The following is a 27,669-nucleotide window of genomic DNA, read 5'->3' as shown; positions in this document are numbered from 1 at the left end:
CAAAAAAAAAAAATACTTTTGAGGTTATGCTTTTATGTGAAGACATTTTTTTTTTTAATATAAATTATAACGGTTTCTATAAGAACTATATTCCTTCTTTCAAGATCTTTTTAAATCTTTTCGATATCTTTTTTATTGTTCGAGATATCGTCAGTTTTTTTGGGTTATTGTAATGTATCAAACAGATATCACGTTTTCATCTCCTTCTTGATAAAAACACACTTACTTCATTTTAAGATATCTCCGGCAGCAAAAAAGATATTGCAAAGATTTAAACAGGTCTTGAAAGAAGGAAAATAGTTCTAATAGAAACCGTTATGAATTATATTTAAAAAAAATTCTTCAAATTAAGGCATAACATCAAAAGTGGTTAAAAAACGTTTTTTTTTTTTGCATTTTCTAACGGTAATATTTCCAAAACGGGAGCTGATAGAATATTTTTGACTTCAGATTCGAGTTCAACACACCCAAAACCTTCAGAAAAGTATATTTTGGTTCATGTGCGGAAGATCTTGTTAACTCCAAAAAAGTCAAAAACGATTTTTTCGAACTTTCTAACGGTAATATTTCAAAAACGGGAGCTGATAGGATATTTCTGACTTCAGATTCGAGTTCATCACATCAAAAACTTATAGAAAAGTATATCATAGTATCGGCACTATAGTATACCAAATAGTACTTCGGGGTCCCAAAAAAAAAATTTATACAAAAACTATAAAAAAAACAACTCTTACTTTATTTTTATTTAAAACACAAACTTAAACAAATTAAATAGAAAAACTAAAACAACCATCAAACTTGCAGAATTTTTAACACCACTACTACCAACTTTACCCAAGGGATAAAGACTATCCCATAATCGAAATCTTTCCACATACGGTTCATTGCCTAATTTCACTTTTCTATCGATATAAAAGGTATTTACATCAGTCTTATTAGAAGACAACCACTTCACTCCATCGATTGTTTGTGATGATCTGGAAAAAAAGAGGTTAAAAATCATATTCAATGATTTTGGTAGTTATTTTTTTACATCAAAAAGAAACTTACCCATTTTGTGCAAATGACGAAAATATCCCAACCATACGTTCAACCATAAACCATTCCGGGTCATAACGATTGAGTTGTCTTTGTAATTTATGTCTTTTCAGAATATATTGAAGATCATCACCGTGACAAACACCTTTATAAATATAAAATTGCTATACATTTTGTGTGTGTTTTTTTTTAGGACCTCTTACCTCGTGATTTTCCTTCCCAATTCACATAAGCCCCTAAGCTTCCATTAAAATCAAAACGATAATAGAAAACATCCACATACTTTCTTGCCAAATCAACCAATCTATGAACACCATGATTGATAAGTGTATCGGCGAAAATCGCACCGAAATTCGTCAAATTTTGTTCGGCAATAGTTTTATTTCCCAAATAGAAGGTCCTAACTTTTTCAGTTTTCTTTGCTGCCATCGGTTCTGAAAAGTTGTGCAGGAAAAATTCTGGGGCATATTTCTCGAAATTTAAACTGATGTCATTTAACAATGCAGTATTGTTTTCTTGACCTAAAAAATTACAAAGTTTGTCAGAGGTCCTAAAAATCATAAAAAAACCCATAAAAGTTACTAAAAATCAAATAAGTGAATTCATCCTTGGTTATCCCCGTCATAATTGGAATCTTGGTGAAATTTCCCTCAGCAAACGAATGTGTAGGGTGTTTTGTCAAAAAATGTCCATCAATTTCGTAATTCCATTTTATATCAATCAAATTATAAGCCATCCAGGATTCAGAAATTTCAACAATCTTCTGCCAGGGAACTTTCCTAAGGCAATCGAGGACATCTGCGGCATTAAATCTGGGACATGAGGTCTCATGTGCAAGTTTTTGTGTCCATTTTAAATTATCAATAGCATATTCGTTGGTCGCTGATCCACTCATAGCAATTGCTCGATGGAATAAGCCCTGAGAGAGTGGTGAAGCCATATGAAGAGTCACAGCAAATGCTCCAGCACTTATGCCCATTATCGTTACAGACCCTGGATTTCCACCGAATTTCGAAATATGATCATGAACCCATTGGAGTGCCATTAATTGATCTAGGTAACCATAATTTCCAGGAGCATCTTTTGTTTGAGTTGTTAGGTATCCGAGAGCTCCTAAGCGAAAGTTCATTGTGACTAGTACAATATCACTGTCCATAAGGTATTCGGGTCCAGCTGCTTCGATACTGTGACTACTTCCAAAGGCATTAGCTCCACCATGAATGTAAAATAAGACAGACTTATTTCCACTTAAATTTTTCGAATACACATTTAAAATAAGACAATCTTCTGACAAAAAATCCAATTGTACCGCTTTTTGGGGGCACATGAATCCATCTCGTGTAGCATCAAGTTCGCCGAACCATTTTTTAACAGGTACCGGAGCTTTAAAACGATTCTCACCCACTGGAGGTTCAGCATATCTTATTCCTCGAAAAGCATAGAATCCAATACCTTTTTCCGATCTCATAATAGAACCACGAATTTTGCCCAAGTTTGTTTCAACAAGCGGTCCCATTTGGCCAGAAATATATCCGAGACCACAAAACAACACGATCAGTACTTTTATTAGAGATTCCATTTCGACTGCAATCTTAAGAAAGACTGAGATTAAAATACATTTGAGAAGTTCTACGAGGGTTTGGAGATTGTCTTAAGACTTATTATTAAACGATAATGATATACCTTGAACTTTTGTGCTTGCCTTTTTTTTGTGATTGTACCCGTAACTGGGCATATAAATTAACTTTATGGGTCTCGGTCTAGTAGGTATAGGTAATGTGGTATGTTTGCTTAGTCTTGTTTATAATAATTATTTTTTTTTATGGTTTGTGTATGCACCACATGATTATCATTTTTGTTTAAAGATAAAATTTCTATAGAGATTTGAAAAAAAAAGTGTTGCCACATAGATTAGATAAGATAGTCTTGAGATAACTGATAGAGAAATAGTTAATAGGTCAAAAGAGTGATATCAGTTATGGGCAGGTTTTGTTTCATACTGCTTTCATTTTTCTGCTCTTTGCCAATACTTCCAGAAGAGAATCTTTGGATTTGGAGGAAATTTTTGAAAATGCTTATATTTAAGAACTCGAATTTTTTCTCAAAAATCTTGAAAAAATTGGTTTGTAATTTTAGTGCATAAAAAGATACATTATGTACTCTGCTATTCAGTCCTTTATCGCATTGGATAGAATTTTGGAAAAAATATTCACCTTACAAAAATTTCATATTTTTTCGGAAAAACAGCCATCACTAACTCCGTTAAAACTCGTCTTTTTAGGGTAAAACTTTGCTAAAACTTCTGAACATGCTCGAGATATCTTCGGGACACCTTCGGAACATGTTCGGGACATCTTCTGGACATCTTCGGGACATCTTCGGGACATCTTCGGGACATGCTCGGGACATCTTCGGGACATCTTCGGGACATGCTCGGGACACCTTCGGGACATCTTCGGGACATCTTCGGGACATCTTCGGGACATCTTCGGGACATTTTCGGGACATCTTCGGGACATGCTCGGGACATCTTCGGGACATCTTCGGGACATGCTCGGGACATCTTTATGACATCTTCGGGACATCTTCGGGACATCTTCGGGACATGCTCGGGACATCTTCGGGACATCTTCGGGACATCTTCGGGACATCTTCGGGACATCTTTGGGACATGCTCGGGACATCTTCGGGACATCTTCGGGACATGCTCGGGACATCTTCGGGACATCTTCGGGACATGCTCGGGACACCTTCGGGACATCTTCGGGACATCTCGGGACATCTTCGGGACATGCTCGGGACATCTTCGGGATATGCTCGGGACATCTTCGGGACATCTTCGGGACATCTTCGGGACACGCTCGGGACATCTTCGGGACATGCTCGGGACATCTTCGGGACATCTTCGGGACATCTTCGGGATATCTTCGGGACATCTTCGGGACATCTTCGGGACATGCTCGGGACATCTTCGGGACATCTTCGGGACATGCTCGGGACATCTTCGGGATATGCTCGGGACATCTTCGGGACATCTTCGGGACATCTTCGGGACATCTTCGGGACATGCTCGGGACATCTTCGGGACATCTTCGGGACATGCTCGGGACATCTTCGGGACATCTTCGGGACATGCTCGGGACATCTTCGGGACATCTTCGGGACATCTTCGGGACATCTTCGGGACATGTTTGGGACATCTTCGGGACATCTTCGGGACATCTTCGGGACATCTTCGGGACATGCTCGGGACATCTTCGGGACATCTTCGGGACATCTTCGGGACATCTTCGGGACATGCTCGGGACATCTTCGGGACATCTTCGGGACATCTTCGGGACATCTTCGGGACATCTTCGGGACATCTTCGGGACATCTTCGGGACATGCTCGGGACATCTTCGGGACATCTTCGGGACATGCTCGGGACATCTTCGGGACATGCTCGGGACATCTTCGGGATATGCTCGGGACATCTTCGGGACATCTTCGGGACATCTTCGGGACACGCTCGGGACATCTTCGGGACATGCTCGGGACATCTTCGGGATATGCTCGGGACATCTTCGGGACATCTTCGGGACATCTTCGGGACACGCTCGGGACATCTTCGGGACATGCTCGGGACATCTTCGGGACATCTTCGGGACATCTTCGGGATATCTTCGGGACATCTTCGGGACATCTTCGGGACATGCTCGGGACATCTTCGGGACATCTTCGGGACATGCTCGGGACATCTTCGGGATATGCTCGGGACATCTTCGGGACATCTTCGGGACATCTTCGGGACATCTTCGGGACATGCTCGGGACATCTTCGGGACATCTTCGGGACATGCTCGGGACATCTTCGGGACATCTTCGGGACATGCTCGGGACATCTTCGGGACATCTTCGGGACATCTTCGGGACATCTTCGGGACATGTTTGGGACATCTTCGGGACATCTTCGGGACATCTTCGGGACATCTTCGGGACATGCTCGGGACATCTTCGGGACATCTTCGGGACATCTTCGGGACATCTTCGGGACATGCTCGGGACATCTTCGGGACATCTTCGGGACATCTTCGGGACATCTTCGGGACATCTTCGGGACATCTTCGGGACATCTTCGGGACATCTTCGGGACATGCTCGGGACATCTTCGGGACATCTTCGGGACATGCTCGGGACATCTTCGGGACATCTTCGGGACATCTTCGGGACATGCTCGGGACATCTTCGGGACATCTTCGGGACATCTTCGGGACATCTTCGGGACATGTTTGGGACATCTTCGGGACATCTTCGGGACATCTTCGGGACATGTTCGGGACATCTTCGGGACATCTTCGGGACATCTTCGGGACATGCTCGGGACATCTTCGGGACATCTTCGGGACATCTTCGGGACAACTTCGGGACATCTTCGGGACATGCTCGGGACATCTTCGGGACATGCTCGGGACATCTTCGGGACATCTTCGGGACATCTTCGGGACATGCTCGGGACATGCTCGGGACATCTTCGGGACATGCTCGGGACATCTTCGGGACATCTTCGGGACATCTTCGGGACATCTTCGGGACATCTTCGGGACTTCTTCGGGACATGCTCGGGACATCTTCGGGACATCTTCGGGACATCTTCGGGAACTCTTCGGGACATCTTCGGGACATGCTCGGGACATCTTCGGGACATGCTCGGGACATCTTCGGGATATGCTCGGGACATCTTCGGGACATCTTCGGGACATCTTCGGGACATCTTCGGGACATCTTCGGGACATCTTCGGGACATGCTCGGGACATCTTCGGGACATGCTCGGGACACCTTCGGGACATCTTCGGGACATCTTCGGGACATCTTCGGGACATCTTCGGGACATCTTCAGGACATGCTCAGGACATCTTCGGGACATCTTCGGGACATGCTCGGGACATCTTCGGGACATGCTCGGGACATCTTCGGGATATGCTTGGGACATCTTCGGGATATGCTCGGGACATCTTCGGGACATCTTCGGGACATCTTCGGGACATCTTCGGGACATGCTCGGGACATCTTCGGGACATCTTCGGGACATCTTCGGGACATCTTCGGGACATGCTCGGGACATCTCCGGGACATCTTCGGGGCATCTTCGGGACATGCTCGGGACATCTTCGGGACATCTTCGGGACATCTTCGGGACATCTTCGGGACATCTTCGGGACATCTTCGGGACATGCTCGGGACATCTTCGGGACATCTTCGGGACATCTTCGGGACATGCTCGGGACATCTTCGGGACATCTTTGGGAAATCTTCGGGACATCTTCGGGACACCTTCGGAAAATGTCCCGAAGATGTCCCGAAGATGTCCCGAAGATGTCCCGAAGATGTCCCGAGCATGTCCCGATGATGTCCCGAAGATGTCCCGAGCATGTCCCGAAGATGTCCCGAAGATGTCCCGAAGATCTCCCGAGCATATCCCGAAGATGTCCCGAGCATGTCCCGAAGATGTCCCGAGCGTGTCCCGAAGATGTCCCGAAGCTGTTCCGAAGATGTCCCGAAGATGTCCCGAGCATGTCCCGAAGATGTCCCGAAGATGTCCCGAAGATGTCCCGAAGATGTCCCGAAGATGTCCCGAAGATGTCCCGAAGATGTCCCGAGCATGTCCCGAAGATGTCCCGAAGATGTCCCGAGCATGTCCCGAAGATGTCCCGAAGATGTCCCGAGCATGTCCCGAAGATGTCCCGAAGATGTCCCGAAGATGTCCCGAGCATGTCCCGAAGATGTCCCGAAGATGTCCCGAGCATGTCCCGAAGATGTCCCGAAGATGTCCCGAAGATGTCCCGAGCATGTCCCGAAGATGTCCCGAAGATGTCCCGAGCATGTCCCGAAGATGTCCCGAAGATGTCCCGAAGATGTCCCGAAGATGTCCCGAGCATATCCCGAAGATGTCCCGAGCATGTCCCGAAGATGTCCCGAGCATGTCCCGAAGATGTCCCGAAGATGTAACGAGCATGTCCCGAAGATGTCCCGAGCATGTCCCGAAGATGTCCCGAAGATGTCCCGAGCATGTCCCGAAGATGCTCGGGACATCTTCGGGACATCTTCGGGACATGCTCGGGATATGCTCGGGACATCTTCGGGATATCTTCGGGACATGCTCGGGACACCTTCGGGACATCTTCGGGACATCTCGGAACATCTTCGGGACATGCTCGGGACATCTTCGGGACATCTTCGGGACATCTTCGGGACATCTTCGGGACATCTTCGGGACATGCTCGGGACATCTTCGGGACATCTTCGGGACATGCTAAGGACATCTTCGGGACATCTTCGGGACATCTTCGGGACATGCTCGGGACATCTTCGGGACATCTTCGGGACATCTTCGGGACATCTTCGGGACATCTTCGGGACATCTTCGGGACATCTTCGGGACATCTTCGGGACATGCTCGGGACATCTTCGGGACATCTTCGGGACATCTTCGGGACATCTTCGGGACATCTTCGGGACATGCTCGGGACATCTTCGGGACATGCTCGGGACATCTTCGGGATATGCTCGGGACATCTTCGGGACATCTTCGGGACATCTTCGGGACATGCTCGGGACACCATCGGGACATCTTCGGGACATCTCGGAACATCTTCGGGACATCTTCGGGACATGCTCAGGACATCTTCGGGACATCTTCTGGACATGCTCGGGACATCTTCGGGACATGCTCGGGACATCTTCGGGACATGCTCGGGACATCTTCGGGATATGCTCGGGACATCTTCGGGACATCTTCGGGACATCTTCGGGACATCTTCGGGACACCTTCGGGACATGCTCGGGACATCTTCGGGACATCTTCGGGACATGCTCGGGACATCTTCGGGACATCTTCGGGACATCTTCGGGACATGCTCGGGACATCTTCGGGACATCTTCGGGACATCTTCGGGACATCTTCGGGACATCTTCGGGACATGCTCGGGACATCTTCGGGACATGCTCGGGACATCTTCGGGATATGCTCGGGACATCTTCGGGACATCTTCGGGACATCTTCGGGACATCTTCGGGACATCTTCAGGACATGCTCGGGACACCTTCGGGACATCTTCGGGACATCTCGGAACATCTTCGGGACATCTTCGGGACATCTTCGGGACATGGTCAGGACATCTTCGGGACATCTTCGGGACATTTTCCGAAGGTGTCCCGAAGATGTCCCGAAGGTGTCCCGAAGATGTCCCGAAGATGTCCCGAGCATGTCCCGAAGATGTCCCGAAGATGTTCCGAGATGTCCCGAAGATGTCCCGAAGATGTCCCGAAGATGTCCCGAAGATGTCCCGAAGATGTCCCGAGCATGTCCCGAAGATGTCCCGAAGATGTCCCGAGCATATCCCGAAGATGTCCCGAGCATGTCCCGAAGATGTCCCGAGCGTGTCCCGAAGATGTCCCGAGCATGTCCCGAAGATGTCCCGAGCATATCCCGAAGATGTCCCGAAGATGTCCTGAGCATGTACCGAAGATGTCCCGAAGATGTCCCGAAGATGTCCCGAAGATGTCCCGAAGATGGCCCGAAGATGTCCCGAAGATGTCCCGAGCATGTCCCGAAGATGTCCCGAGCATATCCCGAAGATGTCCCGAGCATGTCCCGAAGATGTCCCGAAGATGTCCCGAAGATGTCCCGAGCATGTCCCGAAGATGTCCCGAAGATGTCCCGAGCATGTCCCGAAGATGTCCCGAGCGTGTCCCGAAGATGTCCCGAAGATGTCCCGAAGATGTCCCGAGCATATCCCGAAGATGTCCCGAGCATGTCCCGAAGATGTCCCGAGATGTCCCGAAGATGTCCCGAAGGTGTCCCGAGCATGTCCCGAAGATGTCCCGAAGATGTCCCGAGCATGTCCCGAAGATGTCCCGAAGATGTCCCGAGCATGTCCCAAAGATGTCCCGAAGATGTCCCGAAGATGTCCCGAAGATGTCCCGAAGATGTCCCGAGCATGTCCCGAAGATGTCCCGAAGATGTCCCGAAGATGTCATAAAGATGTCCCGAGCATGTCCCGAAGATGTCCCGAAGATGTCCCGAGCATGTCCCGAAGATGTCCCGAAGATGTCCCGAAGATGTCCCGAGCATGTCCCGAAGATGTCCCGAAGATGTCCCGAAGATGTCCCGAAGATGTCCCGAAGATGTCCTGAGCATGTCCCGAAGATGTCCCGAAGATGTCCCGAAGATGTCCCGAAGATGTCCCGAAGATGTCCCGAAGATGTCCCAAACATGTCCCGAAGATGTCCCGAAGATGTCCCGAGCATGTCCCGAAGTTGTCCCGAAGATGTCCCGAAGATGTCCCGAGCATGTCCCGAGCATGTCCCGAAGATGTCCCGAAGATGTCCCGAAGATGTCCCGAAGATGTCCCGAAGATGTCCCGAAGATGTCCCGAGCATATCCCGAAGATGTCCCGAGCATGTACCGAAGATGTCCCGAGCATGTCCCGAAGATGTCCCGAAGATGTCCCGAGCATGTCCCGAAGATGTCCCGAAGATGTCCCGAAGATGTCCCGAGCATGTCCCGAAGATGTCCCGAAGATGACATCTTCGGGACATCTTCGGGACATCTTCGGGACATGCTCGGGACATCTTTGGGACATCTTCGGGACATCTTCGGGACATCTTCGGGAAATCTTCGGGACATCTTCGGGACATCTTCGGGAAATCTTCGGGACATCTTCGGGACATCTTCGGGACATCTTCGGGATATCTTCGGGACATCTTCGGGACATCTTCGGAAAATGTCCCGAAGATGTCCCGAAGATGTCCCGAAGATGTCCCGAAGATGTCCCGAAGATGTCCCGAGCATGTCCCGAAGATGTCCCGAGCATGTCCCGAAGATGTCCCGAAGATGTCCCGAAGATGTCCCGAGCATGTCCCGAAGATGTCCCGAAGATGTCCCGAGCATATCCCGAAGATGTCCCAAGCATGTCCCGAAGATGTCCCGAAGATGTCCGAAGATGTCCCGAAGATGTCCCGAAGATGTCCCGAAGATGTCCCGAAGATGTCCCGAAGATGTCCCGAAGATGTCCCGAAGATGTCCCGAAGATGTCCCGAGCATGTCCCGAAGATGTCCCGAGCATGTCCCGAAGATGTCCCGAAGTTGTCCCGAAGATGTCCCGAAGATGTCCCGAAGATGTCCCGAAGATGTCCCGAAGATGTCCCGAAGATGTCCCGAAGATGTCCTGAGCATGTCCCGAAGATGTCCCGAAGATGTCCCGAAGATGTCCCGAAGATGTCCCGAAGATGTCCCGAAGATGTCCCAAACATGTCCCGAAGATGTCCCGAAGATGTCCCGAGCATGTCCCGAAGTTGTCCCGAAGATGTCCCGAAGATGTCCCGAGCATGTCCCGAGCATGTCCCGAAGATGTCCCGAAGATGTCCCGAAGATGTCCCGAAGATGTCCCGAAGATGTCCCGAAGATGTCCCGAGCATATCCCGAAGATGTCCCGAAGATGTCCCGAAGATGTCCCGAAGATGTCCCGAAGATGTCCCGAAGATGTCCCGAAGATGTCCCGAGCATATCCCGAAGATGTCCCAAGCATGTCCCGAAGATGTCCCGAAGATGTCCGAAGATGTCCCGAAGATGTCCCGAAGATGTCCCGAAGATGTCCCGAAGATGTCCCGAAGATGTCCCGAGCATATCCCGAAGATGTCCCGAAGATGTCCCGAAGATGTCCCGAAGATGTCCCGAAGATGTCCCGAGCATGTCCCGAAGTTGTCCCGAAGATGTCCCGAAGATGTCCCGAGCATGTCCCGAGCATGTCCCGAAGATGTCCCGAAGATGTCCCGAAGATGTCCCGAAGATGTCCCGAAGATGTCCCGAAGATGTCCCGAAGATGTCCCGAGCATATCCCGAAGATGTCCCGAGCATGTACCGAAGATGTCCCGAGCATGTCCCGAAGATGTCCCGAAGATGTCCCGAGCATGTCCCGAAGATGTCCCGAAGATGTCCCGAAGATGTCCCGAGCATGTCCCGAAGATGTCCCGAAGATGACATCTTCGGGACATCTTCGGGACATCTTCGGGACATGCTCGGGACATCTTTGGGACATCTTCGGGACATCTTCGGGACATCTTCGGGAAATCTTCGGGACATCTTCGGGACATCTTCGGGACATCTTCGGGACATCTTCGGGACATCTTCGGGACATCTTTGGGAAATCTTCGGGACATCTTCGGGACACCTTCGGAAAATGTCCCGAAGATGTCCCGAAGATGTCCCGAAGATGTCCCGAAGATGTCCCGAAGATGTCCCGAGCATGTCCCGAAGATGTCCCGAGCATGTCCCGAAGATGTCCCGAAGATGTCCCGAAGATGTCCCGAGCATGTCCCGAAGATGTCCCGAAGATGTCCCGAGCATATCCCGAAGATGTCCCAAGCATGTCCCGAAGATGTCCCGAAGATGTCCGAAGATGTCCCGAAGATGTCCCGAAGATGTCCCGAAGATGTCCCGAAGATGTCCCGAAGATGTCCCGAAGATGTCCCGAAGATGTCCCGAAGATGTCCCGAAGATGTCCCGAGCATGTCCCGAAGATGTCCCGAGCATGTCCCGAAGATGTCCCGAAGTTGTCCCGAAGATGTCCCGAAGATGTCCCGAAGATGTCCCGAAGATGTCCCGAAGATGTCCCGAAGATGTCCCGAAGATGTCCTGAGCATGTCCCGAAGATGTCCCGAAGATGTCCCGAAGATGTCCCGAAGATGTCCCGAAGATGTCCCGAAGATGTCCCAAACATGTCCCGAAGATGTCCCGAAGATGTCCCGAGCATGTCCCGAAGTTGTCCCGAAGATGTCCCGAAGATGTCCCGAGCATGTCCCGAGCATGTCCCGAAGATGTCCCGAAGATGTCCCGAAGATGTCCCGAAGATGTCCCGAAGATGTCCCGAAGATGTCCCGAAGATGTCCCGAGCATATCCCGAAGATGTCCCGAGCATGTACCGAAGATGTCCCGAGCATGTCCCGAAGATGTCCCGAAGATGTCCCGAGCATGTCCCGAAGATGTCCCGAAGATGTCCCGAAGATGTCCCGAGCATGTCCCGAAGATGTCCCGAAGATGACATCTTCGGGAAATCTTCGGGACATCTTCGGGACATGCTCGGGACATCTTTGGGACATCTTCGGGACATCTTCGGGACATCTTCGGGACATCTTCGGGAAATCTTCGGGACATCTTCGGGACATCTTCGGGAAATCTTCGGGACATCTTCGGGACATCTTCGGGACATCTTTGGGAAATCTTCGGGACATCTTCGGGACACCTTCGGAAAATGTCCCGAAGATGTCCCGAAGATGTCCCGAAGATGTCCCGAAGATGTCCCGAAGATGTCCCGAGCATGTCCCGAAGATGTCCCGAAGATGTCCCGAGCATGTCCCGAAGATGTCCCGAAGATGTCCCGAAGATGTCCCGAGCATGTCCCGAAGATGTCCCGAAGATGTCCCGAAGATGTCCCGAAGATGTCCCGAGCATGTCCCGAAGATGTCCCGAAGATGTCCCGAAGATGTCCCGAAGATGTCCCGAAGATGTCCCGAAGATGTCCCGAGCATGTCCCGAAGATGTCCCGAGCATGTCCCGAAGATGTCCCGAGCATGTCCCGAAGATGTCCCGAAGATGTCCCGAGCATGTCCCGAAGACGTCCCGAAGATGTCCCGAAGATGTCCCGAGCATGTCCCGAAGATGTCCCGAAGATGTCCCGAGCATGTCCCGAAGATGTCCCGAAGATGTCCCGAAGATGTCCCGAAGATGTCCCGATCGGGACACCATCGGGACATCTTCGGGACATCTCGGAACATCTTCGGGACATCTTCGGGACATGCTCAGGACATCTTCGGGACATCTTCTGGACATGCTCGGGACATCTTCGGGACATGCTCGGGACATCTTCGGGACATGCTCGGGACATCTTCGGGATATGCTCGGGACATCTTCGGGACATCTTCGGGACATCTTCGGGACATCTTCGGGACACCTTCGGGACATGCTCGGGACATCTTCGGGACATCTTCGGGACATGCTCGGGACATCTTCGGGACATCTTCGGGACATCTTCGGGACATCTTCGGGACATCTTCGGGACATGCTCGGGACATCTTCGGGACATCTTCGGGACATCTTCGGGACATCTTCGGGACACCTTCGGGACATCTTCGGGACATGCTCGGGACATCTTCGGGACATGCTCGGGACATCTTCGGGATATGCTCGGGACATCTTCGGGACATCTTCGGGACATGCTAAGGACATCTTCGGGACATCTTCGGGACATCTTCGGGACATGCTCGGGACATCTTCGGGACATCTTCGGGACATCTTCGGGACATCTTCGGGACATCTTCGGGACATCTTCGGGACATCTTCGGGACATGCTCGGGACATCTTCGGGACATCTTCGGGACATCTTCGGGACATGCTCGGGACATCTTCGGGACATCTTCGGGACATGCTCGGGACATCTTCGGGATATGCTCGGGACATCTTCGGGACATCTTCGGGACATCTTCGGGACATGCTCGGGACACCATCGGGACATCTTCGGGACATCTCGGAACATCTTCGGGACATCTTCGGGACATGCTCAGGACATCTTCGGGACATCTTCTGGACATGCTCGGGACATCTTCGGGACATGCTCGGGACATCTTCGGGACATGCTCGGGACATCTTCGGGATATGCTCGGGACATCTTCGGGACATCTTCGGGACATCTTCGGGACACCTTCGGGACATGCTCGGGACATCTTCGGGACATCTTCGGGACATGCTCGGGACATCTTCGGGACATCTTCGGGACATCTTCGGGACATCTTCGGGACATGCTCGGGACATCTTCGGGACATCTTCGGGACATCTTCGGGACATCTTCGGGACATCTTCGGGACATCTTCGGGACATCTTCGGGACATGCTCGGGACATCTTCGGGACATGCTCGGGACATCTTCGGGATATGCTCGGGACATCTTCGGGACATCTTCGGGACATCTTCGGGACATCTTCAGGACATGCTCGGGACACCTTCGGGACATCTTCGGGACATCTCGGAACATCTTCGGGACATCTTCGGGACATCTTCGGGACATGCTCAGGACATCTTCGGGACATCTTCGGGACATTTTCCGAAGGTGTCCCGAAGATGTCCCGAAGGTGTCCCGAAGATGTCCCGAAGATGTCCCGAGCATGTCCCGAAGATGTCCCGAAGATGTTCCGAGATGTCCCGAAGATGTCCCGAAGATGTCCCGAAGATGTCCCGAAGATGTCCCGAAGATGTCCCGAGCATGTCCCGAAGATGTCCCGAAGATGTCCCGAGCATATCCCGAAGATGTCCCGAGCATGTCCCGAAGATGTCCCGAGCGTGTCCCGAAGATGTCCCGAGCATGTCCCGAAGATGTCCCGAGCATATCCCGAAGATGTCCCGAAGATGTCCTGAGCATGTCCCGAAGATGTCCCGAAGATGTCCCGAAGATGTCCCGAAGATGTCCCGAAGATGTCCCGAAGATGTCCCGAAGATGTCCCGAAGATGTCCCAAACATGTCCCGAAGATGTCCCGAAGATGTCCCGAGCATGTCCCGAAGATGTCCCGAGCATGTCCCGAAGATGTCCCGAACATGTCCAGAAGATGTCCCGAAGATGTCCCGAGCATGTCCCGAAGATGTCCCGAAGATGTCCCGAGCATGTCCCGAAGATGTCCCGAAGATGTCCCGAAGATGTCCCGAAGATGTCCCGAAGATGTCCCGAAGATGTCCCGAAGATGTCCCGAAGATGTACCAAACATGTCCCGAAGATGTCCCGAAGATGTCCCGAGCATGTCCCGAAGATGTCCCGAAGATGTCCCGAGCATGTCCCGAAGATGTCCCGAAGATGTCCCGAAGATGTCCCGAAGATGTCCCGAGCATGTCCCGAAGATGTCCCGAAGATGTCCCGAAGATGTCCCGAAGATGTCCCGAGCATGTCCCGAAGATGTCCCGAAGATGTCCCGAAGATGTCCCGAAGATGTCCCGAAGATGTCCCGAAGATGTCCCGAAGATGTCCCGAAGATGTCCCGAAGATTTCCCGAAGATGTCCCGAAGATGTCCCGAAGATTTCCCGAAGATGTCCCGAAGATGTCCCGAAGATGTCCCAAAGATGTCCCGAGCATGTCCCGAAGATGTCCCGAGCATGTCCCGAAGATGTCATCTTCGGGACATCTTCGGGACATGCTCGGGACATCTTCGGGACATCTTCGGGACATCTTCGGGACATGCTCGGGACATCTTCGGGACATCTTCGGGACATGCTCGGGACATCTTCGGTACATGCTCGGGACATCTTCGGGATATGCTCGGGACATCTTCGGGACATCTTCGGGACATCTTCGGGACATCTTCGGGACATCTTCGGGACATCTTCGGGACATCTTCGGGACATGCTCGGGACATGCTCGGGACATCTTCGGGACATCTTCGGGACAACTTCGGGACATGCTCGGGACATCTTCGGGACATCTTCGGGACATGTTTGGGACATCTTCGGGACATCTTCGGGACATCTTCGGGACATCTTCGGGACATCTTCGGGACATCTTCGGGACATGCTCAGGACATCTTCGGGACATCTTCGGGACATCTTCGGGACATCTTCGGGACATCTTCGGGACATCTTCGGGACAACTTCGGGACATCTTCGGGACATGCTCGGGACATCTTCGGGACATGCTCGGGACATCTTCGGGACATCTTCGGGACATCTTCGGGACATCTTCGGGACATCTTCGGGACATCTTCGGGACATCTTCGGGACATCTTCGGACATCTTCGGGACATCTTCGGGACATGCTTGGGACATCTTCGGGATATGCTCGGGACATCTTCGGGACATCTTCGGGACATGCTCGGGACATCTTCGGGACATCTTCGGGACATCTTCGGGACATGCTCGGGACATCTTCGGGACATCTTCGGGACATCTTCGGGACATTCTTGGGACATCTTCGGGACATCTTCGGGACATGTTTGGGACATCTTCGGGACATCTTCGGGACATCTTCGGGACATGCTCGGGACATCTTCGGGACATCTTCGGGACATGCTCGGGACATCTTCGGGACATCTTCGGGACATCTTCGGGACATCTTCGGGACATGCTCGGGACATCTTCGGTACATGCTCGGGACATCTTCGGGATATGCTCGGGACATCTTCGGGACATCTTCGGGACATCTTCGGGACATCTTCGGGACATCTTCGGGACATCTTCGGGACATGCTCGGGACATCTTCGGGACATCTTCGGGACATGCTCGGGACATCTTCGGGACATCTTCGGGACATCTTCGGGACATGCTCGGGACATCTTCGGGACATCTTCGGGACATGTTTGGGACATCTTCGGGACATCTTCGGGACATCTTCGGGACATCTTCGGGACATCTTCGGGACATCTTCGGGACATCTTCGGGACATCTTCTGGACATCTTCGGGACACCTTCGGGACATGCTCGGGACATGCTCGGGACATCTTCGGGACATGCTCGGGACATCTTCGGGACATCTTCGGGACATCTTCGGGACATCTTCGGGACATGCTCGGGACATCTTCGGGACATCTTCGGGACATCTTCGGGACATCTTCGGGACATCTTCGGGACATCTTCGGGACATGCTCGGGACATCTTCGGGACATGCTCGGGACATCTTCGGGACACGCTCGGGACATCTTCGGGACATGCTCGGGACATCTTCGGGACATCTTCAGGACATGCTCGGGACACCTTCGGGACATCTTCGGGACATCTCGGAACATCTTCGGGACATCTTCGGGACATCTTCGGGACATGCTCAGGACATCTTCGGGACATCTTCGGGACATTTTCCGAAGGTGTCCCGAAGATGTCCCGAAGGTGTCCCGAAGATGTCCCGAAGATGTCCCGAGCATGTCCCGAAGATGTCCCGAAGATGTTCCGAGATGTCCCGAAGATGTCCCGAAGATGTCCCGAAGATGTCCCGAAGATGTCCCGAGCATGTCCCGAAGATGTCCCGAAGATGTCCCGAGCATATCCCGAAGATGTCCCGAGCATGTCCCGAAGATGTCCCGAGCGTGTCCCGAAGATGTCCCGAGCATGTCCCGAAGATGTCTTCGGGACATCTTCGGGACATGCTCGGGACATCTTCGGGACATCTTCGGGACATCTTCGGGACATGCTCGGGACATCTTCGGGACATCTTCGGGACATCTTCGGGACATGCTCGGGACATCTTCGGGACATCTTCGGGACATCTTCGGGACATCTTCGGGACATCTTCGGGACATCTTCGGGACATCTTCGGGACATGCTCGGGACATCTTCGGGACATCTTTGGGACATCTTCGGGACATCTTCGGGACATCTTCGGGACATCTTCGGGACATCTTCGGGACATGCTCGGGACATCTTCGAGACATCTTCGGGACATCTTCGGGACATCTTCGGGACATGCTCGGGACATCTTCGGGACATTCTCGGGACATGCTCCGGACATCTTTGGGACATCGTCGGGACATCTTCGGGACATCTTCGGGACATCTTCGGGACATCTTCGGGACATCTTCGGGACATCTTCGGGACATCTTCGGGACATCTTCGGGACATCTTCGGGACATCTTCGGGACATCTTCGGGACATCTTCGGGACATCTTCGGGACATCTTCGGGACATCTTCGGGACATCTTCGGGACATCTTCGGGACATGCTCGGGACATCTTCGGGATATGCTCGGGACATCTTCGGGACATCTTCGGGACATGCTCGGCACATCTTCGGGACATCTTCGGGACATGCTCGGGACATCTTCGGGACATCTTCGGGACATCTTCGGGACATCTTCGGGACATGCTCGAGACATCTTCGGGACATCTTTGGGACATCTTTGGGACATGCTTGGGACATCTTCGTTACATCTTCGGGACATCTTCGGGACATCTTCGGGACATGCTCGGGACATCTTCGGGACTTCTTCGGGACATCTTCGGGACATCTTTGGGACACCTTCGGGACATGCTCGGGACATCTTGGGGACATCTTCGGGACATCTTCGGGACACCTTCGGGACATGCTCGGGACATCTTCGGGACATCTTCGGGACATCTTAGGGACATCTTCGGGACATCTTCGAAACACCTTCGGGACATGCTTGATACATCTTCGGGACAACTTCGGGACATCTTCCTGATATCTTCGGGACATGCTCGGGACATCTTCGGGACATTTTCGGGACACCTTCGGGACATCTTCGGGACACCTTCGGACAGTCTCGGGACATCTTCGGGACATGCTCGGGACATCTTCGGGACATCTTCTGGACATCTTCGGGACATCTTCGGGACACCTTCGGGACATCTTCGGGATATCTTCTCGACATGCTCATGAAATCTTCGGGACACCTTCCTGACTTCTTTGGGACACCTTCGGGACATGCTCGGGACATCTTCAGGACATCTTCGGGACATGCTCGGGACATATTCTAGACCTGTTCGGCACATGTTTGGAACATCTTCGGGACATGCTCATGACATACTCGGGACAAGCTCGGGATATACTCGGGACATCTTCGTGACATGCTCTGGACATCTTTGGGCCATGCTCGGGACTTAAAAGCAGGATACAAAAATGTATGTCCCGAATACATCTTTGTACTCTGCTTTTAAGTCCTCTTCGCATTGGATACAATTTTTTACAAATGTTTGAGAAAGAGGCTCTCATCATTAGATTTTCTGAAATGAGATTGGAAATAGAATTCGTTTTTGTTTTACGAAGCTTGCTCTCGAACGGATGTTAAGTGTATCATCGAAGTTTGTCTTACTAAATACAAAGTCTGCGGAAGCTGTTGTCCACCAATTTCTTCAAAAAAAAAAAAAAAAACTACTTAAATCGCTTCAATTTCTCTAGAGTTCAATAAAATACGTATATCTTAATTGGCCAACCATAGTTTCACTTTCTTTTGTGCTGTCTTCTATAACATAAACAAAAAGATTTTAAAATGTTCCTTCCACAAACAAGAAAAAGGAACAAACATTTCTAATTGAATGTCAAACTTTTAAACTAAATCACTCTCTATGTCTCATAGACTTTTAACTACAACTTTAACTAAGTTTTTGCCCAATAACTATTATACTATAACCAAAAAGACAACAACCAAAAACATAAAAGACATTATTTTAATGGTTATGAAGAACATTTCAACAAAAAGAAACTTATTTTACATTTTGATGCAATTATCTACGAGTATAGTAGAGAAGGCTAAAGGAATTTGACATTTCTCTCTATTTGAAGAAGAAAACGAAGACTTTTAGACTTTCTCTAAAAAAGGAAACAAACTCATTTTATTGGCAATAATAGAAAAGTTAAAATAGGTTTTATTTTCTTATACAAGAGACAAGACATCTTTAATAGTTGTTTTTGTTGTTTTGACCTAAGTAGAAGGAGTCAAAAGTCTCCAAAAAGTTACTCTCTTCGATGTATTTTCTTTTCCTGAATTTTGTTAATCAATAACCTGAACGAAACTTTACATGATTTCAGAAGTGGAATTTATCACTATAATAAATGTTTATTGTGACATTTAAGGCACAAACTTATAACAAATTTTCACTCAAATTGGTGAAAATGACATCGTCAATTACCAACATTTCTCATATTTGTTAATATTTATTACTTCCTTCAAAATAACCTTGTGTAGGGATAAGAAATGATATATTTTTGTATTGACTGCAACCATAAATTACTCAAATAATTAGTGGTCAACATGAAATTGCGCGCCAGTAAAAAGTATAAATTCCATCCAAAAAGTCATTAAAACAAATATAATGCCATTGAATTCGTCCACGAAATAATCACTTCATCATTTTCTGAACGCACCCTAACACACATTTATGAGTTGAACAATCAACTTTGAATGTTTTCCAACTGGTTTCTCTCGTTTAAATAAATTGTTTCACTTGGGCAATGAATGAAAGTAAAAATGTTTTACTTCCTCTAACCCCTACACCACTTATTTGAGTTGTGAGAGATTGTAGCAAAATGTTATTAAGCCTTTTATCCGCCGAATAGTATACTATGCAAACGGATGTGGTAAATGGGTAGATTCAGTGCAAAAACTTTAGCCAACATCATTAGCGTCATCACCGCGCTTCTGGCTGCTGCCACCGCGCACCGCCACCGTTTACCACATCAAACACCAAACCGGAAGCAGCTCTGATACCATTTTACAATAACCGCATTTGAACATCAATGGCTGCCTATGTTTCATACTCGTGTACTACCTATGAGTTTATATGAGAAATTTTGTAGTGTGTTATGTAGTCTGTCGAAAGGATGAATTGGTTTTTTCATAAAAGGATCATTTTCACTTGGTGCCTTGGTGAAGATAGGAGAGAGGTGTGAGTTGGAGTGAGATATGGATTTAAGGTGGTGATATGGTTTATAATGTGTGTGTTGTTTGTTTGCTGAATGCAGCCAGTTCGCGGTGTATGACAGAAGGGATGTGTTCATAAGTTACCTACTACATACACTTTCACAGCCAAAAAGACATTAAAATTTGTTTGCATAGTTATTGAATGTCATTATTCTTCATGAGGCAGGAAGTCTCTGTTCGAAGTCTTGTTATATGGGATGCAGAGAGAAAGGGAAAATAAATGGGATATTGGTTGCAAATTTGTGGTTATTATCAGACTTTGGCCCTGTTCACAATGATGGGTTATAAATGAATTTTACGACTTTTGGTACATGTGAGATATAGTCAACAGAAAACACATACATTCACACATTTATGTCGATTTATGGGGTAATTAAATGTTGAAGAGAGAAAGATAAAAATATTTGTGTTTTTTTTTTTTTGGGACTGCTTTGGTTCATTTTTAAAGCAATTTCAAAAACATTAAAATTTAGATTTTTTGAAATAAATGAAAAAAACAAATATATTTGTCTATTGAGCTATTTAATAGAATGCACTTGGTTATTGGAACGTATGTTGAGAATGTTGATTAACGTAGTGTAGGGCCAGCTTTATAGTTGAGAATTTTATTTTCTTAAAGTTTGTGTTTAAAGAAAGAATTTGCACACGGGTTGCCTGGTGAAATCCTGTCAAAGCATAGGGTTGCCATGCTTTAATGTTAATTTTTTTAAATTTTTTTTTTTGACAATGCCACCCTGCTTATATGATAAGTCTTAGGGGTTAAAAAAAAATATTTTGTCAGAGAAAATTAAATACCTATAAAAATTTAAATAATCGGGATTTTTAGAAATTTGACATTTTAGTAGGGTAAACTGAGGTGAATTTAGAAAAAGGTCAAAAAGATGTTTCCTTAACAAAAAGTGATAGATACAAAATTGATACTGGATTCGATAGATATTGTAAATATATAAAAGTCAAACATAAAAAAATAAAAAATGTAAAAAATCAGTAACTCAAGATATGGACGTTTAAAAGTCAAAACCGTGAAATTCGATGATTAAGAAATAATTCACCAAAAATCAACAAAAAAGGTATTTGAAATTATGTTTATGTTATTGAAAAGCAAAAAGAGAATAACTTTGCTTAGTTTTTGGCACCTGTGTATTTTAGAAGAAAATACAGATTTTTACATTTCAATACACAGTTTAACGGAAATATCGAATTTTGAAAATATTTTTCTGGTGACCTTATACGTTTTGTAGGCCATTTTGAACATATTAAACCTGCATACTTTGTTTTTTCAAAATAACGTCAAAATCTGGATTTAGGCTTAAAAAACTGTTTTTTTTTTTAGAATTTCAAACAGCACAAATACTCTTGCTTCGTCAATTTTCAACCGATTTCAATTTTTGTTCCTAGAAGAAGATATTCTAGCCTTTCCAACAGTAGGTATATAAAATATGTATATTAGGGTGGGTAAAAAAAATCGATTTTTTTTTTGATTTGGTACTCCGAAAAATGGATTGCTAGACCCCTCTAGAATATACACACCAAATATGAGCTCTTTATATTAATGGGAAGGTCCTCCGCTTTGCAATTTTCCATTTTTACATCAAGCTTCTACTAAAAAAAAATATTTTTTTTATTAATTGACTTTTTAGCAAATTTCTTTTCAGATTATTGTAGGAAATTGAACGCTCTACAAAAAAGGCCTTATACACTTTTTTCGTTTATCTAACCGTTGAATAGATATTTGAGGTCCAAAAATCGAGAAAATCTTTAAAAATTCGTTTTTTGGTCTTAATTTTGTAACAAACTGAAAAATTATAATCATCAAACGCGCAAGACATATTCTTGTTGGAAATTGACTGCTCCACAAAAAAGGTCTTGTTAACTTTTTTCATTAATCTAACCATTCTAAAGATATTAGAGGTCAAAGTTTAAAAAAATATAAAAACTTTTTATATTTTTAAAAAAGTTCCAATTTTACTGAAACTTCATTATTTTCAAATTAGCAAGATATATTCTTGTAGGGGCTCAAACGTTCTACAAAAAATTCCTTAGAATCAAATTGATTGCTTTAACCGTTTAGAAGATATTCGTATCCAAACCAATGCTCACTGATTTTAATAGTTTTCTTATGACCCGTATGCATTGCAATTTGGATACGAATATCTTCTAAACGGTTAAAGCAATCAATTCGATGCCAAAGAATTTTTTGTAGAACGTTTAAGCCCCTACAAGAATACGTCTTGCTAAATTGAAAATAATGAATTTTCAGTGAACTGGAAAATTTTTTAAAATAAAAAATGTTTTCATAATTTTTTTTAACTTTGACCTCGAATATCTTTAGAATGGTTAGATTAATGAAAAAAGTTAACAAGACCTTTTTTGTGGAGCAATCAATTTCCAACAAGAATATGTCTTGCGCGTTTGATGATTATAATTTTTCAGTTTGTTACAAAATTAAGACCAAAAAACGAATTTTTAAAGATTTTCTCGATTTTTTTACCTCAAATATCTATTCAACGGTTAGATAAACGAAAAAAGTGTATAGGGCCTTTTCTGTAGAGCGTTCAATTTCCTACAAGAATCTGAAAAGAAATTTGCTAAAAAGTCAATTAATAAAAAAAATATTTTTTTTTAGTAGAAGCTTGATGTAAAAATGGAAAATTGCAAAGCGGAGGACCTTCCCATTAATATAAAGAGCTCATATTTGGTGTGTATATTCTAGAGGGGTCTAGCAATCGATTTTTCGGAGTACCCAATCAAAAAAAAGAATTTCGATTTTTTTGACCCACCCTAATGTATATGGTTCTAGTTAAAAGCCTTAAATTCATAAGGTCAAAACCTTTAAAAATAGTGTTTTTTGACATTGGAGAAACTTGAACGGCGATTTTTAGCATACTTCTGAACTAAAAAATGTCAAAAAACATTAGTTCTCAAAGTTCACAATTTTTTATTATGATTTCAGTGGAGTGAGTTCAAATTCTTTCCTCCACTAACCTAAAAATTTTTAAGCACAACTTAATTATTCGTTATAATCAGTGTTTGACGAACTGCTTATTGTAGGGCGCCATTTTTTTGTATTGTACTTGAACCTGTGGGATTTCTTGATGATGGGTAACTACGAACTGGTTGTTTGGCTCTGGACATGTCAAAACCTTGGAAAAGTATTGGTGAGTCTTTTGACGTGATATGCATTAAAAAAGATCGTTAAGTGCCTGTGTCGAAACGATTTGTAAAAAAGTTTTGTGAAACGAACATTTTTATCGAAGCCACATAAAATAGTTATTTTGCACCAAGAAATCTAGTAAATTATGTACTTCTGGAAAATGGGGCTGTGCCATTTGTCGTAATTTAAGTTCAAACGGGTGGTTCGCTTCTTCTAAAGTAACTTTTCAGCATAAACTTTTCAGGAGCAGCAAAAAACTGTTTTTTAATTAAAATTCCACAACACTTCAAATTTAGAGTATGCTGAGTTAAAATCTAGCCTAAGATGCATTTAGAAACCTTTAAAATATAAACTTTTTTTTTAGGTCTAAGAGGGTTTTTTGGGGGGTTAGACATACCTATTTTTTTTTTTTTTCAGAAGATGAATAACTATACATACCTAAATGAGAAATTTCCAAAAAAATTTTTTTGGAAAAATTGGACTTATATTGTTTTTGAAATAAACGATTGAGTTGCGGGTGACTTCAAAAACTTTTTTCCTTATACAAAAGAATAGGGTTAAATCGATCGAGTGACCTATCAAGCGAAAGCGAAAAATTTTTATGTTTTCAGTTTCAACTAAACACCTTCCATTCTTCATTTTTGTTTCATCTCACTCCTCAATTATTGACCCCATTAACCACAAGTAAAGATTTTATATCTATCGCCTTAGGTCATTATAATTAACTTCCTTAAAACTCAAACTATGTATATCAGTATTTGTTATTGAAATCATTAGTTCATTCCCCCAAAATCCCCAAAAGAGTCTTAAAAGCTTTCTTAAACTAAAAATCCCAGCTATATATCAAGTCGTTGAGCACAAAAAGTGAACCTTTTATCCACATTAAAAATAGATTCGTATTCTTCATTATACCAAAACCAACCCTATATAAACATAGAGAAGCAAATTTATCCGAGCGAGGGGAAGTGCGACAAATGTTTAGTTATGCTAAAGAACTCATTAAAACACAGAAGGTATAAGATATCCGCATCATCTGGTGGTAAAACTTATAGCAACTTATTTAATTGGAATACTAATTAAGAAATCGATGATTGATTTGAAAAAAGGCAAACATCTCTTTCAATTTATCATAATCTTCTTTCTCTTGTAGTACGTTTATAAGAAGCTTTTCTTACTCTTGGCAATGGACACAAATTGTATAAGAGAAAGAAGAAAAAAACATGAGTAGGCTATTAGTCTTGAAGTGAAAAATCCAGTAATTTTTATTTATATCCTTGAAATCGTATCTGGATTTAGTTTGAAAATTAAGGCCCAGTGTTTTCAACTTTTGATCAAATGAATACATTTTTTTTAAAGTTTCATTCTTTCTTTATTTATTATTCTTTTTGAAAAAAAAAATCTTAAATTAACTGGATAAAATTTGAGTGAAAACCAAATACTCAACAGAGCAAATTTATGTTCCACAGGTCTAATTTTTAACACCCGATAAAAGTATTGATAACAATTCCAAATTTATACGCACTTATGAAAATTTTTGTGGAACGTATTGGTCCTTGAATTTATGTGGGTTCAAGCATTAAATATAAAATTAATAGGACTTGGGTTGAAAAAGTGGGAAGTGAAATTGATTGTGGAACGTAGTTTTTTGTGGAACGTATTGATGAATACGATGTGAGAACGAAACCTAGAATTGGTAACCTGGAAGTTATGTTCCTACAATTATAGTTTACTTTTTTTCGGGTTGAATCGAGTAATGTACCATGAAAATGTTTGTGGAATGTATTGCATTATTCTACGCATAACAAATTCAGGACGTTTTGTCCGTTTTGTCCATTGGTAAAAATATTATAATTCAAATGACATATAAATTATCTTGAAGTTTTATAATCGAAAAATTATTATTATAGTGAAAAATTTGTGGAACGTATTGGTTCCTCAACTCGAGTGAACTATGTTTTGGATTTAGATTTTTAATATGGGACGAATTATTTTGCAATACCAATATATATTTGTGTTTTATCTTTGAATGTCTTGTTGGGAAATGATTAAAATTTCTAGTTAAAAAGATTGTGGAAAGTATTAATTTTTAAACTTATTAAAAATGTATGGTTTAGAGACAATTTTTCGATTTTCTTTTTCGATTTAGGCCATCATACAAATAGCTTTAAAAAGTTAATAACGTAACAATTTTGTATGGAACAATTCATTTTCCGGTGAAATATTTTGTGGAACGTAATGTTGTCTTCATATGATATGATGGAAGCATTGCTTTTCAAGTTTTTCTTAATATCTTTAACTTTGGCATTTATTGCCCATTGCAATGTTTAGTGAAAACATTTTGTGGAACGTATTGATTTATCAACTCAGTGGTGTGAAAAACTCTGTGGAATGTATTGATATATCAAATTTTGTATATCTGGGCCTTCATTGAATTCAATACAGCACTGTGAAATTCTCTAATAATCCTGTGCAATGCGAAAAATTTCCCAAAACTAGCTATCAATGCCCTGTCGTGCGTTCGATGTAAAGACTTCGTTTGCCAATTTTTCGTTATACAAAAAATCACATATTGTTGCCAATACCATACGTTCATACTTCCTGCTTTCTGAGGGCTTTATGCTGTATAAGGATATATAAAATACAAGCTTTCCTGTGCAATGTGGTTAACATAATACATATTGCAAAAAGTCCTTATCCACATACATAGTTATTTGAATTTCGAAAAAAAAAAAAATGTGTAACGAGGTTTATTTTTTTTTATTCCAAACACCGACTACAAATTGTCGAAATTCTAAGAAATAAGTAATGAAAAAAAAAAAAAAAAAATCCAATTCCAAACGATATATACATGACTTTCAATGAGATTACAAGGGTTTGCTGCTGATTTTTTGTATATTTTACATATTGAGTGATTTTGAAAAGGGGTCTGCATCTGCAGGTTTATATTGTATGTAAGTGCTTGTTGATATAGTTTACTTTGCAATTTTCCTAATTAGGTGCTTTAATGTTGTGTGTTGAGTAGAGTTTTGCATTTTAAATTATTTTCCGGTCATGTAAAGTTGAACTTACAACTATAATAGAGTCCATCAGAACTTAATTAAATATTTAAAAGCCGGAAAAGGTTAACAGAACAGAAAAAAAAAAAATAAAATCCCATTTAAAATTCTATTCCCCTGGCATTGGCGAACAACGACACAGAGGTAGACGACGACATGGTCAACAACCGACGATAACGATGAAACACATGCCATACTCGTACAGAGGGCTAAAAAGAAAATAACTTGCTGCTAATGAAACTTTAAATGCCAACATATGCAAAATTTATAAGAATTTTCATTTTTTTTTTTTTTTTTTGCATGTGGATTTGTAATATACCGTGGGGGACACTTACGAGTATGTTAAATCCATTAAAAAAGTTCCAGTAAGCTCAGACAAAAAATATAAAGTGTTAAAATTTAATTCCAACACTTGGTGTGTTTTTTTATTGCGTTTGAGATGACAACAAGTCATAAAAAAAAAAAAAATTAATACAACTGAAAAATATTTGGATCGCACGTAGGTACTTGCTCTTAGAATACAAATACAAAAATGTCTAAGACTTTTATAAAAAATTGGTGGATTTATATGAAAATACAAAATTAAAAAAATGAAAATGAAAAGCAACTCTTTAATGAAATCGAGCTACAAAAAAAGTATGCAGTTTAATTTATTTTAAAAAGATGCATTTAAAAAAAAAATCAAACTAGTGAGAGCCATTTAAAAAAAAAAAATAGGTTTTAAAATAATTTTTTGAAAAAAAGCAATTATTTTCCAACATCTGAAACCAAAATTTCAAAAAAATTCAATGTTTTTTCAACAAAAAAGTTTTCAAAGCCTTTTTAAAAATCCAAAAATGATTTTTTTCAAAATTTGATTAAAATTATATAACCCTGTCGAGAACAAAGGAACAAAACGTCTGACTTGTTCAAAATATCACAATTGACAGATTCAGTTTTAAGACCTTGTTTAAAATTATGAAAAAAAAAATCTTTTTCATAC

At 44.5% G+C, this 27,669-nt stretch overlaps 2 protein-coding genes across 5 annotated transcripts in view; both read right to left on the bottom strand.

The window, feature by feature from the left end:
• Nucleotides 1–27,669, bottom strand: part of LOC129916155 (40S ribosomal protein S21) — a 329,284-nt gene that overhangs the window by 71,688 nt on the left and 229,927 nt on the right. The window lies entirely within an intron of this gene.
• Nucleotides 732–3,420, bottom strand: LOC129916148 (juvenile hormone esterase-like). Of its 2 annotated transcripts, none has more exons than XM_055995947.1 (5): nucleotides 2,722–3,420; nucleotides 1,621–2,640; nucleotides 1,242–1,559; nucleotides 1,051–1,183; nucleotides 732–977 (listed from the first exon to the last, which is right to left on the bottom strand). In XM_055995947.1, exons 1-5 carry the CDS (start codon nucleotides 2,771–2,773, stop codon nucleotides 746–748), a joined length of 1,755 nt encoding a protein of 584 aa, XP_055851922.1. In that variant the 5' UTR covers nucleotides 2,774–3,420; the 3' UTR covers nucleotides 732–745. The 2 variants fall into 2 exon arrangements, with proteins under 2 accessions (XP_055851922.1, XP_055851923.1); XM_055995948.1 differs by having other exon boundaries at nucleotides 1,621–2,629; nucleotides 2,722–3,419.

This window comes from Episyrphus balteatus, chromosome 3 (assembly GCF_945859705.1).
Source record: "Episyrphus balteatus chromosome 3, idEpiBalt1.1, whole genome shotgun sequence".
Classification (NCBI taxonomy): domain Eukaryota; kingdom Metazoa; phylum Arthropoda; class Insecta; order Diptera; family Syrphidae; genus Episyrphus; species Episyrphus balteatus.
The sequence above is the reverse complement of the archived record's forward strand: the minus strand, read 5'-3'. Positions and strand labels throughout refer to the sequence as shown.